We start from the raw sequence: 16,898 nt of genomic DNA on the forward strand, positions 1-16,898 counted from the left end.
TCAGGGAAAAGGGAGGAGATCAGAGAGTCTTTCCTGCAGCCGCCATTTCTCAATTCCTTCGGCTTAAAATATCCTATCTGCCAAGGTGCCATGTTTTGGGGTAGCATGCCCTGAAACCCATCATCAAGGACTTTCTCAACTATAAGGATAGAGGGAGAGCTGTCTTTGTGCACTTGTGTTTGAAACCAGGGCCATGAAATTTGGGTCATAAGGCCACGTAACTGGTGTCCCTGCTTCCCTGTCCTTGCTTCCCTCCCCATTGAACTTAACATACCATCCTCCTTAAAGGTCATTCCAATGTTATCACTACTGACTCCCTAGCTTCCATGGCTTCCCAGCAGGCTTGGAAAAACTCCCAAGTCCTTATCGCGACTGCCAAGGCCTTCATGAACGCAGCGGCTCTTTGACTTCACCTCCTTCCCCTTGGGACTCCGCCTCAGCCCCAGCGGGCCCCTGTTGGTGACAGACACCCTCAGTCTCGGGGCCTTTTCCTGTAAAAGTGATTTTAAATTAAATAAAGGATCCTTACCCACAAGCAATTATTCTTTTTTTTAAAAAAAAAACACCCTTTATTTTTAGGGAATAAGAAATAGGATGTGAAAGAATAATAATCTATGCCTAGAAAATGTAATGCTATCTCATTGGTTAAAAAAGGAAACACAGAACCCAGAGCACTATTTGTAAAATAGTTGGAAAAGTCAGTAACAAAGTTAATACAGAAATGAGAAAGACCACTGACATTTTTACATCTTGGAGTATAAAGGAATTTCCATTGCAGGTGCTTTTGTTTAAAATTCAGTTTGTAAAATTCCAGTATAAATAAAAAGTACCCACCCAAAAAACCCCAAACATCAAACACACTCACAAAAAAAAAACCAAAAACCCTAATTCAAAGCAAACACTGACATGAACTAATCACACTTGGTTTTCACATACTGTGCTCTTTTGTACCCACTGAACAGTTTTTTAGATCATTCCAAGTCACGTGAAACCACACTTCATGAAACTTGAAGTTTTAGGTGACTTTGCAAGTTTCTCTTGAAAAGACTAACATAGCAGCCTAGGAAGGATCAGGGAGAAAAGAGATCTAAATAGAATTCACACTTGATGGCCTCAAGCTGGTGTCTTCAAAACCACTTGAATGCATGAAGATATTTTAGTTCTTGAGCACCTTTGGGGGATTCTGTCAATGAGGTAGGTAAACTGTGCATGCTCGTAGGCTTTCAGAATTCAGGCAGAGCGTGTTAAAAAAAGTTAGGAGACCCTGGCTGATGTAGCTCAGTGGATTGAGTGCGGGCCTGCGAACCAAAGGATCACAGTTCCAGTCAGGGCACGTGCCTCGGTTGCAGGCCAGTTCCCAATGGGGGACACACGAGAGGCAACCACACATGGATGTTTCTCTCCCTCTCTCCTTCCCTTCCCCTCTAAAGATAAATAAATAAAATCTTTTTTAAAAAAAGGTAGGAGAAGTCATGAAAATGTGTAGGTTGTATAGGTTTGTAGATAACTCAGAAGTAAACTTGTTAAAGCTACTGCAATTAACATTCCATGAATTTTTTAAGAGAAAAAAATGAGCTGTAATCCCACAGAAGGCTTGTTGTGTTGAAACAATGATATGATTGGTTAAACACTGTAAGACCTCAAAGAAGTCATTTCCTATTCAATTCATTTATTAGAGGAATGTTGGCAGACTCAAAGGCTGAAGTGATGAACTTCCTGACAGTTTAACCCCTGTCTTTACATAAGCAGAATTGGAACTTCAGGCCCCGAGGGGTTCAGAGGACACCACTGCGAGATTAGGATCATTTTGAGCTGAAAGCACATGAGAAAAAGCAGACAGAGGATGAGCTCCCTGTCCTTTCCAAAAGCAGAACATAAATCTCCCTCCCAAATGTTGTACCAAGAAGGAGAAAACAACCTTATCGCCAGAGAGGAGAAGGCGCTGCAAAGAGTCTACACGAACAAACCTGACTAAATAACTTATCATCTTCCACTAGGTCCCTCATGTATCTACTTTCCCAGCTTGCTGCCCCTAGAAGCCTAAAGCCCCTTTGCTTCCTCTTGTTACTACTTCTCTACAAATTTACTGTTCTTTGTTTTCTTCAAGATGTTATTTATTTATTTTTAGAGAGAGGGGAAGAGAAGGAGAAATAGAGGGAGACAAACATTAATGTGTGGTCATCCTGCCTCTCACATGTCCCCTACTGGGGACCTGGCCCGCAACCCAGGCGTGTGCCCTGACTAGAAATCCAACTGGTGACCCCTTTGCTTCCCAGGCCCGTGCTCAACCCACTGAACTACACTGGCCAGGGCTGTTTTTGTTAAGGCGCCAACTTCTGATGACACCTTTGCATTATCCATCACTGAGTTTGTCCTACATGTATAATAAACTGGTTTTCTCTTGCTAACCTGCCTTTTGTCAGTCTGATTTGCAGCCTCCCAGCTACAGAGCCTAGCAGGGCTTTTGCCCTCCCCTACAGCCCTACCATACATGCCCTTGAGAACACGAAGACTCCCTAACATCAAAAACAAAATGTCACAGTTGAAGAGTTGATATGCCTTGGAGAACTTTGCAAAGAAAAAAAAATACATGACTCCTTCCACTCATCTTAAGGACTCAAAACAAAATACTGTAGGATTAGTTATAGGCTAACTTTTGGAGCTTAAGGGAGACCTTTAAAATGAGAAAAGAGGGGGAAAGGACAAAACTCTGGTTACTGAATGTTAGCGCCTAAAGGCACTATTCATTAAGTTCCCTGTCTCCAGGAGCACATTGCTCAGAGGTCAATTCGGGGGCAGTCTCTGCCAATGAGTTCAGAGGAAGAAAATCTGGGAGCAGTTCGAGTCAAGCCCTCTATGGCTGTGCAGCCTGGGCAAGTCACGGCACCTCGGGGGATCTGTTTCATCATCTGTCAAGTTGACAGAACAGTCTTTTCTCGCAGCTGTGAAAAGAACCACATGAGAGCCTCGGATGAGCAGTGCTCAACTCTGGGGGCATCTGAAAAGAAGTTGAGGACATAAAAAAGAAATGTTGACACCTGGGGTACAGCCCATAGATTCAGATGTCACTGTGCAAGGGTGGGCCTTCTGCCTCGGTGGGGTTTCAAACCTCCCCAAATGATTCTGATATGCAGCCCCGACAGTAGCACTTCTCAAACTATTGGACCGGATTGTGTGGGGATGTTGCAGGAAAATGAAGCGACCAGACACCAAGGGTTTGTGGAGTACGAGGTTTATTTTAACGTGCATGGGCCCAGAGGAGTCAATATCCAAATTCTGAGCCCGGAACAAAGGATTCTTGGGGTTTTTATAGTCTATAGGGTCTTCTTGTCTACGTAGCAAAGCGGGGTACAGAAGCGGAATGCGGAAGTTAGTTCTAGCTATGGGGCAGAAGCAGAGGACAAAGGCTAAATTTGAAGGTCAGTTTTTAACAGCAGGGGTGTTAATCTCAGCCCTAGCTAATGCACTGTTGTTTACTTATCCTAGACAGCCCCATCATTCTCCTTAGGCGCCTGGGATCTGGGCAAATAAAGGTTACACAGAGGTTCTTCAAAGCTTCCCATATCAGGGATCCTGCCACAATGCAGGTGCGGATTCAATAGCTTGGGGCCTGAGAGCCTGCATTTCTAACAGACTCTGAGGTTACTCTGAGCTCCTCTCAGCCACTCTGAGGATAGCGAAGTACTAATGAGGCCACAAAGCACAATGAGGTCATCCACTCTCCATCCAAACCATCAACTTTGCGGCAGTGGTGTGAACTTCAACAAACGACTTTCTTTCCTTTTTTTAAAGCTTTTCATTTATTTATTTTTAGAGAGAGGAGAAGGAGGGAGAAAGAGAGGGAGAGAGAAACATCCATGTGTGGTTGCCTCTCCTGTGCCCCGCACTGGGGACCTGGTCTGCAACCCAGGCATGTACCCTGACTGGGAGTCGAACAGCGACCATCTAGTTCATGGTCTGGTGTTCAATCCACTGAGCCACACCAGCTGGAGCTCTTCCCTTCTTTTTAGGGTTGTTTTAAGAACAATGTGTGTAAGATTTTAAAAACAAGCATAGGAGGGTGACATGAATAAAAGATGTCACTCCTGTCACCTGTGGTGGAGAACGTTTCTTTACAATTACAAGCACACCCAGCTGCTGTGGTACCACTGCTCCCCGCACTCATTACAGATCACATAGGTCATCATGTCTTCATCTGGGTTTGATTTCCGCACCCAGCTTGGAAGGAAAAGTGTCCCTCTGGCAATGACAGTGACTCTGCAATTGAACTTCTCGCAGCGTCTGCATTTTATTTTCCACGTCTGTGTGCCCTCGGCCCCTTGTGGGAGGCAATGCTCCTGTATGCCAGATTCGGTATAGGAAGCTCTCAACTGCTTCAGTTCCTTGCTTGCCATTTGCATTGGGGTCATTTCGGCAAACTCTCTTGGCGACACGGTCCCGGAGAGCAAGTTTTGTTGTAAGTGAGAATTCTGGGGGTTCTTCAGATTGGCCACTTTGCTTCTGATACAAGTTTTATATTTCTTGAGATTCTTCGAATAAAGGGTGAAAATGTGCTCTTCTATTTCCCTTGCAAAGTTCTGCCACGATTCGGCCTTGGGCTGCTCTGTGGAAGAACTGGTCAGAGCTTCATAAAGAAGCTCCGTGCATTTAGTTCTCATGGCCACGACAGGATCCAGCAACTCACCTGCTCTCTTGTCAATGGATTTCGGGCCACCGGCCCTGACATACTCTTCCTGAGGTTCCATTAGATTAGGGCTGTTTTCAGGTGCAATCATTTTGGTGGCTTTGGCCCTAACATCTTGGGACAATAGCAGGGGATCAGAACTGGAACCACCCAATGTCTCATCTTGACTTGAGTCACAGGAAAGTCCTGAGTTTTTGTTATTTCCCCCTACCGGGCAGAATGTGGGGTCCCTTGGTTTGAAATGAGGATCCTTATAAAGAGCTTTCCACTCCGAGAGCAAACACTTGGCTTTCTTTTTCAAAGCCACCGTGGGGCAGGTTTTGAGGACTCTGTACACAGCCCTGACCACATCTGTCTGCTGGAGATGCTCCCTAGTCACGTGTAGAGCTTCTAGCCCAGTCAGGTGGTCGCCAAGATCCTCAAAGTTCCTTTCAGACACCAGCTGCTCAATGAGGGTAGCTCTGGCAGCTATCTGGGTCTTGTCAGACATTTTCACAGCTGCAAAGAAAAAAAAAGAGTTTTCCATTTTCTTAGGCTTGCGTTTGCCAGTCACAGCTTCCTGATAGTAGCATAGCACTTTCTGCTACTCAGTGCTTTCTAAAGGAGTTACATAATAAAAGTGGGTGCGACACATTAGAAAGCGGGATGTACAGTGTGGCATGGTTTAGTTTCCAAAGTTTGATTCTTAGTCATTTTTTACAAAGGACACTGCAAATGGCTTCTGCATTAACCGCTTCATAAAGGAGGCTTGCTGGAAGACCTGCTATAACTTTTGCCACCTCCAATTTTACAATCGATGAGCTTCCAGGATCAAGATTAGTCAGTTCCTTTGCATGCATGGAATTTAGTGGTCACACTGGGGATGAAATCAGGCCAGTGTCCACATCCGTGGGGTACAGCTGAGCGAGGCTGGACTACCCCCCCCCATAATCAGCTACATACTAGAACTACTGACTGATTTTATAATTTTTACATGATACATTCATGAATATGAAAGAATGAGAAACAGGGCACAAGGGGATGCTGTTTAGATGTCCCAAGGAATCTAAAGAAGTTGTGAGCTAGCACAGGTGAGGAGGCAGTCGGAGCCAGGTCCGATGGGCCCCAAAGCGTTCAACAGGCCCCACTGTGCTTACATCTAAGTCTTCTGAACAACAGGGTGAAGGTTCAGACTAAGCAATCCGGAGGACTTACGACTTTGGACTAACTGGTCCCTAGGCCAGGGTTCAGTGCTGTCAACTTTTTTCTTTTTTTAACTTTTTAGGTGCAAAAGGTTGCTCGATGACTACATCTGTGTGCATCTCATCCTGGGCAGGCAAATGTTTACTTTACCTAACCAGTCTATCTTTCTCTCCACGTCCTTACTAAATGTACAGAACCTTGCCTACATGATGCCTGGGGATCTGTATCCGCCCATCTGGTCTGCACGTGAACATGAGCGTCCTGATGGCAGGGACCCTGTCTTTTAAAAAGTTCACGGACTCCCGTTTTACAGCACTTGATATGAAATACCCAGCGCTGAAGATCCCCAGAGTAAGAACACTGAGGTGATCACAGAGGGAACGAATGTGATCAGAAACCATCTGCCAAGTGCTGTAAAGTGTGATGTGCTTTTTTGGTTAGCAAATCCACTACTATAAACTTACTTTCAGGAAATGACAGATGCAGGGGCTGTAAAGGTAAGCCTTATCTTCAAACGGAGAAGAAACTAGAAGGTCCCAAATGGTTAAACTTGCACACGAATGATCACAGAAACATTATCCATACCAGACAAAAAGCAGAAACCACCCAAATGTCCATCAATGGTGAATACACCACTGATGAATACACAAAATGTAGTGTAGCCATACAATGGAATGTTATTTGGCAATAAAAACAAATGAAATTTTGATACATACTGCAACATGGATGAGCCAGAGCACTACGCTAAGTCAACGGCACAGAAGACCACACGGGGTATGATTTCGTTTTCCGAAATGTCCACAACAGGCAAATCCATAGAGACACAAAGTATATTAGTGGTTGGCTATAGCTGGGCAGGGGGATGAGTGGGGAGAATGGGAAGGGAGTGGCTTTTCCTGGGTGAGGTGAAAAACCTTCTCTAAAGCTGACTGGGGTGATGAGCTGCCACGAGCTGTCCAACTGTTAATGTACTAAAACCTACACAAAGCATTCAAATGAACCATCTTAACCCTTTCTCAAGTATACAGTGAAGTAACGTCGAGTGCATTCAGTGTTGTGCAACCAACCTCCAGAACTCTCATCCTGTACACTAACATGCACACTTTAAATAGGGGGATCGTATGGCATACAAATTACATCTGAATAAAATGGATACGTACACACAACATATAGAGTCTGAACCAAATTTTACTTCAAAATCACACGTGAAAGGCTGAAAATAGATACATGACATTTTAGACTGCCATTTTCTGAATGGCAAGATTAAGGTGATTTTTGTTTGTTCTCTTACTCTTTTCCGTATTTTTTTATGGTGAGTGTGCTATTATTTTCATAATCAGGAAAGTTATTAGTCTGCTATAACTTCGTGACAAAGTCTATAGACATTTAAGATATGTGCCTGTTGAAAAAACGGCGACGAAAATGGATAACCGACCCTCCCCTCTGGAACCAGACACTGGAAAGGTGCTCCGTCACCTGGGGCTCTGTGTTCGGATGGGGCTCATTCACAATGACCTCAGAAGGCTATTGCTGGCACTGAAACAGTTGACTCTCCCCCTCAAACTTTACCACCAAATAGAAGAATTAAGTACCCTTGGCCACAGCTATGAGGTTCCTCCTGGTATTTCCCTGTAGGTCAGCTCAAGAATGACCAAGATTCTGAGTCTTGCATTTTTTAAAGATTTTATTTATTTACTTATTTTTAGAGAAGGGAAGGGAAGGAGAAAGAGAAGGAGAGAAACATCCATGTGTGGTGGTGATACAGGGTGCAGCGAGGGGGGGCCCCAAAAAAACAGATTTGGAATGGTGTCCAGAATTCAAAGTGTATAGGAATATTGGAGAGACATATTAAGATGTCCTCACGGTCCCCCCCCCCCCAGGGGGAAGGGATGAATAGAGCCAGGGCCATTGAGAGCTATTTTGCATAGCAACAGTTTTGGAGCTAACCTCTGGAGGAATGGTTATTTAACATATCTATAACCTTTAACTGGTTTCATAGATATGTTAAATAGCAGTGGCCAAGTTTGGAGCCAGGAAGAAGGGAGTAGCAGGGACTGAGGATGGAACTTGGCAGGGACTCAAGATGGGAACTAGGGTCTGCGCTCCGGAGTGAGAAGGGCTTGGACTCAGGATGTAACTAGGGGCTGCGCTCCGGAGTGAGAGCGCCTAGGTGAGAGCTTGGAAAAGACTGGCTCCAGGACATGAGGCGATAACTGCCCAGGTGAAAGGGAAAAACCACGCAGCTTTGCCAGAATGGAGATCCCTGCAGCCAGGTGAAGAAGACAGCCACATGCTTTTGGTGGAGTGCGGACTCCTGCAGCTTTGGTAGAAGAGGCCCACGCGGCTTTGGGGTGCCCCCTTTGGCCGCGTGGCCTGAAAAAAAGCAAGAGAGACTTTGACTGGAACTGGGTACAAAGGACTCTTGCCAGTGGACCATGAGAGGGTACCACGGTACTTTGGATTAACTCGAGATCCTGCACAGTGACACAGCTGATGGCACCAGCGGCCTGAAAAAGGGACGTGTGCTCTTTTCCTGATTTATGGTACCCGGAGTTGGGACAGTGGGAGAAGGGAGTGCTGTGTGGGTGTAGGTGTATACCCTAAAGGACTTTGCTATTTTAGTGGTGGCATTAGGCCTGAATAGCATTAAATAAACATTTTGCTTCCTTTTCACAAATCTCTGGCATTAAGAGATGTCTTTCCAATTGGCGGCGGACAGAAGGGCCCAGTAGATTCTAGTATTTTGTTTTTGGGAGGGACCCCTGTTGTATAACAGTTTTGGGCATCCCTAGGTGGGCCAAATATTGTATTGCCCCTCCCTCGGACCTCTTGTTCGGTAACAGTGGCCTCTCATGTGCCCCCTACTAGGGGCCTGGCCCACAACCCAGGTATGTGCCCTAGACTGGGAATCAAACCAGTGACCCTTTGGTTCACAGTCCGGTATTCAATCCACTGAGCCACACCCAGCTAGGCCTGAGTGTTACATCTTTTACCACCAGAGCAAACTGAAATGTAGACAACCCGGGCAGTCTATTATTTATTTATTTTAATTTTTTAATTTATTTTTTTTAGTCATTTAAGAGTCACTGAATGGACCAATGTGCCATCAACGCAGGATCTTAGGTGAATGGTTGTTTTTCTAATTATCAAGATTCAGTGTTTCAAGATCATTGTGTTTCCTTTTTGGGATTCCACCTCTAAAGACTGAAGACAGTAGACGAGGTCTTCTCAAAAATCAAAGGCTCAGCAAAGAACAGGCAAGATAGCACAGAAAAAAAAATACACACCCTCAATTGCTGGATATTTGCTTCAAACTTATCCGCCTGAGATCTCGGGGTTCAGAGGAAGTCAAGGAAGCATGTCAGAATGATGAGGTCTCAGGCCCTCCCCCACTTGCGGGAAGGTTTTCTAACAAAGAAGAAACATTCATCCTGCCTGCATTCTATATTCATTCTATACACATTCGCACCAAAAAAATCAGGATTGAAGTTCGCTTGGATGTCAGCAAGCTGGTTAATAAGAGACAGGTCTAGGGTGCCCACAAGGAAGTTAGGCAATATTTAACTTGGGTTAGGATTTCTCAACGAAGGGTCAGAGTGCCCAGGAAATATTGAAGGGGAACCTAACTGCAGTCTCAGGGCATCAGTGCCCTGAGAGCAGCAATCTGGCATCCCAGCAACACTTGTTCCTTACGGCAATCTATACAAGTTATGCATTCACACGTAAGCACTTTGCTCTTCACTCCCTATGTTCCTTATTTACCTTTTTTCCCTATTTATTCATTTTCAATGTTTCATTGTGGCCAACTACACATACCACAACATTTACCCATCTTATCCCTTTTGAAGTGTACAGAAGTATTAAGTACATTCAGTGCTATGCAACCAACCTCCAGAACTCTTCGTCTGTCAAAACAAGCTTGTACGCCTTAAACACTGACTCCCCAGTCCCCACCCCTCCTGCCCGCAGCGCTGGGCAACCACCATTCTACTTTCTATCTCTATGAATCTGACTACATTAGATACTTCACACAAGGGGCATCATATAGTATTTATTTTTCTTTTCATGCTTGGCTTATCTCGCTTAGCGTAATATCGTCAAGTCTCTTTCAAGAATTTTTTCATTTGTGTTAACACTTAAAAAACCTGTATGGCATGACAGTAACTACTTAAGGAAAGAGAAGGTTTCTTTCCCCTTCCGAGTATATGATATTGTTATAGTTCAGGCCCTGAACAGAGCTAGTTTTTTCAGTTTCGACCTGGCTTACTTTAACAGGATGAGGTTCTGTTTATTGTGAGGTGTGTATAGTCTCATGTTTGTTAACTTTGTGGTCCTTAATATTTTGTTATTGAAGTGTTGAGGTAAACAACTTTTATCCCCTAAGGTCTACTTTTTAAACCTTCCATCCCCTCTAGAAATCAGTGTGCCAAGCTAAACCAGCTTGACGGGAGTAATGATACACAGCGCTTGTTTCCAAAGACAAGTATTGTTGGGAGTAGCAAAACTGTGAGCCGACCCAGGCTTGTTGTAAAGCCATTCTGAAAGCAGCTCCAAGGTTTGTGAATGGACATGTAGTGTGCAAGCCACATTCTGCTTTTTTAAAAGGTTGTGACAAATACAGATGAATTAAACAGAAAAAGAAAAACAAATATCGTCAGGTTTCATCCATGTTGTTACAAGTGTCAGGATTTCCTTCCTTTTTGAGGCTGAATAATGTTCCACTGAATGAAGAGCCCACATTTTGCATATCCATTCATCTGTTGGACACTTGGGTTGCTTCCACATTTTGGATGTTGTGACTAATGCTGCTGTGAGCCCAGGGGTACAAATACTTCTTCAAGGCCCTGTTCTCAATTCCTTGGGGTATATACCCAGAAGAGGGATTGCTGGATCATACAGTCATACTAGTCTTAATTTTAAAAGGATCTACCACCCTGGTTTCCATTGTCCTCCATATTTTTAACAGCATTTAAATCCTGTGAAACTTTCTCCTCCCCCATGGGACAATTTTGTGACTATAAAGAACTTATTGCCCTAGGGAGGGATAGTGCAGAAGCACTGGGATACAAAGTTTTGGGAACTCCGATAAAAAGACAAAAGAAGCTGTGTGTCCGCTTTCGAGTTCTACGTAGCTCCTTCCATAAGTAGTTATTATGTATCTAGTGCATGATAGATGCTGAGCCTAAAGAGATACTCTCTGCCTTGAAGGAGGTGCCAACCAGTAGAAGGAAGGAACACAGACAAGAAAGGGGCCGATTACATTCCTTAAGGACAGACATCATCGACTAGGGGACACAGATAGGAGGGACACAGATAGGAGGAACACTGAAACCAAATCTGGGCTTGCCATCCTCTGGCCAGCTCCAGCTGCTTCCTCACCCCTTCCCTGCACTTTGTTAGAGGGCTCATTCTTTAGCACAGCTCTCAGCAAGACAGTCCCTCATTTTCCTGCTTAGGGCCCTTCAGGGCTTCCCTTCCACTCTCAGGATGTAGCCAAGGTCCCTGGCCAGCTAATAAAACACCCCCTTCCGGCCTCTCTTGTGCCCTGACTGAACTACCTAGAGGCACCGCCCATTTCACAGCTCGGGGCCTGTGCTCCTGGCTTATCTCTCACCATGAGTGGTTCTCCATCCTCACTCTAAATCCAAACCGCCTGGAGAAATTAAGCAGCAAAACACCAAAAACAAACAACGCCAGGCCCTTATTTGATAGAATGACATCAGAATGAATTAAGAGTGTCTGAAGGTAGGCCTGGGTATTGTTTCAGCTCACCAGGTGATTTGGATTTAAACCAGAGCTGCCACCACTGCACAGGCACAAGTCCCTTCTGGCAGCAGAAGTGACCCAGGTATGCTGCCACCAGCCCAAAGACAGCTCCCATCCTGCTCCTGGACCGAACACACAGAACCTCCCAAATGCGGTTGCTAGATGAGCCCCCGACAAATCAGAAAATAGTAAAAACATCTGCCATGCAAAACCACTCTGAGACCTTTCCCTACAAATTACAAGTGGTGGCTGCCATGTTGTGTCAGGATGCACCTGATTCCCTTATTCATTCCTTCACTCACCTCTTAACAGCAGAAGGCAATGCACATTTATGGAGCAACTCACGTGCTGTACACAGGCATGTCCCCTCAGTCCTCACAAGAACTGAGACGGGCTTATCTCCATCTTACAGATGAGGAAACCTGTTAAAAACATCAAGCATTTGCACATTGCTTTTTCATGGCACATATCACATTAATATTTTTATTGCCTACCTTCCCTCATAAGACCATAAGAATAACGTCTGTTTCATTCACTGATATACACCTGGCAAACATCTGGCCAGTGCTCACTATTACTCGACAAATATTCTTTAAAGATTTATTATTTATTAGAGAGAGGGGAAGGGAGGGAGAAAGGAGAAAGAGGGAGAGAAACATCAATGTGCAGTTGCCTCTCAAGCACCCCCCACTGGGGACCTGGCCTGCAACCCAGGCGTGTGCCCTGACAGGGAATCAAACCACCAACCTTTTGGTTTGCAGGCCAGTGCTCAATCCATTGAGCCACACCAGCCAGGGCTCAACAAATACTTTTTGTTAAATGAGTGAAGAGGTGAAGAGCAACCAGGATGCTCTCTCCTGTGTGCTTGTGAGCTTCATTCTTTTCACTACAGATCATCTCGCTTGTACCCACTGCACCTAAGCTCAGGGTCCTCTCAGCTTCTTTCACGACGGACCAAACTCATCTCAATTCCAGCCTAAAAAAGTCACTAACTAAAATTCTAGTTTTAAAAAAAAAGCATCATGTGTACTGTAAGCTAATCCAGGGGGCTTTAGGGGCTCTAGGAGTCAAGTCATTTGAGGATAAGAAAAGGTACAGTTCCCAGAAGTGGTGTGTGTTGACCACACTGGGTAACTTTCATGACCATTCGGCACCTCATTTTCCTCATCTACAAAATGAGGGAAATCCAACATCCTAGGATTAATGTGAGAATTAAACAAGATAGTCCTTACAAAGTCCTTAGAACTACACTTGTCGCACAGTAAGTCTGACTGACAATTACACAAGCCCACAATGAAAAGGTTTAGCATGTATCTACCATACCAGGCATTATTCTAGAACAGGGGGTTGGCAAGCTTTTTCTTTAAAGGACACAAAAGTCAATGTTTTACTTTACAGGCCATCTGATCTTGGTGTGCACTACTCAACTCTGCTGATCCTGTAGCAGGAACACCAGCCACTGATGATACATAAGTGAATGGGAAGGGCTTTGCTCCAAGAAATCTTTTTTTCAAAGACAAGGAGGCTAGATCGGGCCGCAGGCCACAGTTTGCTGATCCGTTTTAGAGCAGTGCTCTCCAATAGAAACATAATGCACGCCGCCGAAAGAATTTAAAATTGTCTAGTAGCCATGTTAAAAGACAAACAGGTGAAATTAATAATACATCTTATTTAACCCAGTGCATCCAAAATACTGCCACTTGAACATGTAACGGACATAAAAAGTATTGAGATACTTTATATTTTTTCATACTAATTCTCAACAGTTTGCTGTTTTATACTTCTTTCACAAGTCAGTTTGGACTAGGCACATTTTCAAATACTAAATACTATAAATAGCCTTATGTAGCTAGTGGCGACCATTCTGGACAATGTAGTTCTAGAGCATACGCAAATACAGATAATGCTTAGATAACCACCTATACTGCCAGCTTCTGAATACATATCAAAAACAGAGCTTATACAGCGCCAGCAAGAGCAGGCCCTAAATATCTGTTGACTGAATGTATGTGAAAGCTTGTAAATATTAACTAATACTACAGTATGGGCGAGGTGCACACGTCGGCACATCTTTGGCCCAAACCCAGAAGAACGGAATAAGCAAAGGAAAATTTCCAAAAGCTGGTAACAAATCAGCAGTAACCTAGATATGTGTAGATCTTTACACCTCTCCAAGATCTAAAGAGAAAATTTAACGTTCTGGCTATAACGGACATACACTTCTCCAGCCACACAAGGAGCCCCTTCCCCGCATAGAGAGAAGTGCCAAAGGTTGGTAAGGGCGTTCAAGTATCTGAATTGTCACTCAATAATGCGCTGGGGCCCTCTTAGGTTATGCTGATCCCTAGCAAAGTTGCATCGAGGGGAAGGGATCAGCCCAAAAGCCCGCCAGGGTTCCCGTTCTAGGGGCTGAGGTGGAGTGACCAGCAAAGCCTGCTGCCAACTATCCCAGGGTGACAGTCTGGCACCAAACACAAGCACCGCGGCCCCGAGAAATCTGGCCACCCTGGCGACTTCATCTGGGGGAGAGGAGGGGTCGAAGGAACATTGGACTCTACCCAGCGCCGAGTACATCAAGACCCTCCCCCTCCTCGCTTCGCCCCTCCCCCTTCCCCCCTCCTCCTTTCAACCCCCCTCCCAGCCCCAGAAGTCCCGCCCAGGGAGTACACAGACCCTCCCCGAGCAGGGGGTGGGCAGAGATCCAGGCAAACTGAACCCGCTCAGGGCTCACCGAGAAGATTAGGCTTAGGAAGGGAGCCATCAGCGGCCTCCAAGTCTAGAGAGAACTCCTGGTTCCCAGGGCAAGTCCAGAAAGGCTCAACCAATCAGAGCCCGCAGTTTAGAGAACAAGGCCTGCATTGAGCGCATGTGTGCTAGGGAAATAGCGCCTGCGCAGAGCGATCAGTGGCTCTAGGGCAGCCTTTCTGCAGCTGTCTCTGGAGGATGTCGGACCAGGGCCCAGAGTCCAGCTTCAGAACTGGAATTGAAAAAAACTGCGCGACTAACGTTTTTGAGCAGCAGTGTTGAACTCCTCAACAACATACCCTTTCTGCTTCCAGTCAAGACAGTGCTCAGTTAAATATTGACAAAACTTCGGACAAAATGTTATCTATTTAACACAGTAATTAATTCCTCAACTATTTATTTCACCCCGGGCATACTTTAGTTGATGTGAAAGTGGTAGACATTCATTAAGCAGCCATGTGCTTTCCACACTAATCACCTGTACACATCTTTCCCTGCAAGGTTCCAATAAAACCAAAGTGATGGCAGGACTAGGGAATGCAGCAACCTTCTCTGCCGATCCCCTCCTGTAAGGCAACTTGGGAGAAGGTGCACAGAAGCAGGGCTTTCCTCTGGACTGGATGCTGTCAGGAAGCAGGGTGATTTTATGAATCAGCAGTGTAATAAACCTTACCTAGAAGGAGGGAAGACGAGACCAAGACTGAAGCAGTAATTAACAATTTTTTAAAAAGCAGCAGTGATAACACTTTTGAAATACTGTAGGTCCATTCTGGATGTAACCCAATAGACTAGTTTCAAAAGTTTATTGCTGTAAGATTGTTTCTATTACAAAAACAAAGTGAGACATCTATAAATCTAATTTATTGAACAAGCTGGGCTTTGTAGGGGGTATGTAAGAAAAAACTCATTTTTTCCCTCACTATTGCCTTCAAACAAGGTCTGTGGTCTTTCTCCCCCCCCCCACCAAGGGCTCCTCCAGGGCTGGAGCTTGAGGCCTGAGCAAACCCCACAACTTTTCCAATTACTGTCAGGTACAAAAAATCATTTTTTTTTTTCAAAATGATTTAGGCTGTTAAAAAGTCCTTTCTGCCCTGGCTGGTGTGACTCAGTGGCTTGAGTGCCGGCCTGTGAACCAAAAGGTCACCAATTGGATTTATGGTCAGGCACATGCCTGGGTTGCAGGCCAGGTCCCCCAGCTGGGGCTCTGTGGTGGCAACCAATTGATGTATCTCTCACATATTGATGTTTCTCTCCCTCTTTGTAAAAAGTAAATAAATAACATCTTTTTTAAAAGTCCATTGTAACTTAACATAAAATGTTCAATTATTCTTCCAATTCAAAGCTCTAACCTTCCCTCAGTTCAGGTGTGTTTTGTAACTCTGTGAAATAGCAAAGGGAAAGACATATGGGTTGGTTTCCTCATTCACCTTATCGTACCCTTTTCTGCTTATTCCACTGTTTTCTGATCTCTCCTGGGTGAGGACAGGAGGAGAAAGAAGTGACTTAAAAAAGTCTTATTTGATTAGTGTTGTAGGTTGAATGGTGGTTCCCACCCCCTCCCAAAAGATATGTACACTTCCTAACCCTCAGAACCTGTGAATGTGACCTTATTTTGGAAAAAAGAAAAGAGGCAGGAGGGGGTGATCTTTGAAGATGCAATTAAGTTAAAGATCTCAAGATGAGATCATCTTGGATTATCCAACCAGGTGGGCCCTAAATCCAATGACAAGTGTCCCTATAAGAGGCAGAAAAGGAAGAAACACAGAGGACAGACGAGAAGGCCAAGTGGAGACAAAGATGGACATTGGAGTAAGGCAGCCACAAGCAAAGGAACTACTGGAGCCACTAGACCTGGAAGAAATGGGGGATTTGCTTTGGAAGGAGAGTGGTCCTGCTAATCCCTTGAACTTGAACTACTGGCTCCAGAACTTTGAGAAAATGAATTTCAATTCTTTTAAGCCACCCATAATGGCAACCACAGGAAACTAATATGATTAATGATGTTGTTACCTAGAACTGGAACTCTGTTCTAATGTCCGAAGGCTGCCTCTTTTCTCCTTTGTATAGGTTCACTTTGGGGGTTTTTTCAGAGCCCACCCTCCAGCTGGGGGCCCTTTCTCACCTATTTTCTGGTTGAGATGATACACTGGTTGACCCCTAGCTCCCTAGCATGACTCATCCAACCTTTTTCTGTTTGGTCACTGCATCTGCAGAGAGGCCCCTCGGGCAAGGTCCTTCAAAAACAACCTAAGCCCAGCTACTTGCTTGATACGTGCTTAGCCCATAGGAAAACCCCAGCTACCCACCACCACAACTAATCCCTGGAAGCAGAGGCTGCTCCCTCTGCAGCTACTCTCTTCACTGTCATAGATAGTCTTAGGCAGCCCCAGTGGGCTTCTCACCTGTTGAGTTTTTCGGGAGAGTCAAGCACCATCTCTTGTGCCCTTTCATGAGAGGGGAACCTGTCAATCTCTCTGAGTGGTTCTCTCAAACTCCCTCCACTTGCCTGGAAGGTGGGAGA

The 16,898-nt window shown here is 44.9% G+C and overlaps 1 protein-coding gene across 1 annotated transcript; it reads right to left on the reverse strand.

Annotated features, from left to right (window-relative positions):
- Nucleotides 1–1,996: 1,996 nt before the first annotated feature.
- TCEANC (transcription elongation factor A N-terminal and central domain containing) lies at nucleotides 1,997–14,467 on the reverse strand. The gene is made up of 3 exons (XM_037157423.2): nucleotides 14,364–14,467; nucleotides 11,935–12,054; nucleotides 1,997–5,182 (listed from the first exon to the last, which is right to left on the reverse strand). Exon 3 carries the CDS (start codon nucleotides 5,172–5,174, stop codon nucleotides 4,119–4,121), a length of 1,056 nt encoding a protein of 351 aa, XP_037013318.2. The 5' UTR covers nucleotides 5,175–5,182; nucleotides 11,935–12,054; nucleotides 14,364–14,467; the 3' UTR covers nucleotides 1,997–4,118.
- Between the last annotated feature and the right edge of the window lie 2,431 nt (nucleotides 14,468–16,898).

The sequence above is a fragment of the Artibeus jamaicensis genome, unplaced genomic scaffold (assembly GCF_021234435.1).
Source record: "Artibeus jamaicensis isolate MK-2021 breed Jamaican fruit bat unplaced genomic scaffold, CSHL_Jam_final scaffold_1283, whole genome shotgun sequence".
NCBI lineage: Eukaryota > Metazoa > Chordata > Mammalia > Chiroptera > Phyllostomidae > Artibeus > Artibeus jamaicensis.

Coding starts and splice junctions, on each gene's coding strand:
- TCEANC (XM_037157423.2), bottom strand. CDS start 5,174: ATGTCTGACAAGACCCAGATAGCTGCCAGAGCTACCCTCATTGAGCAG.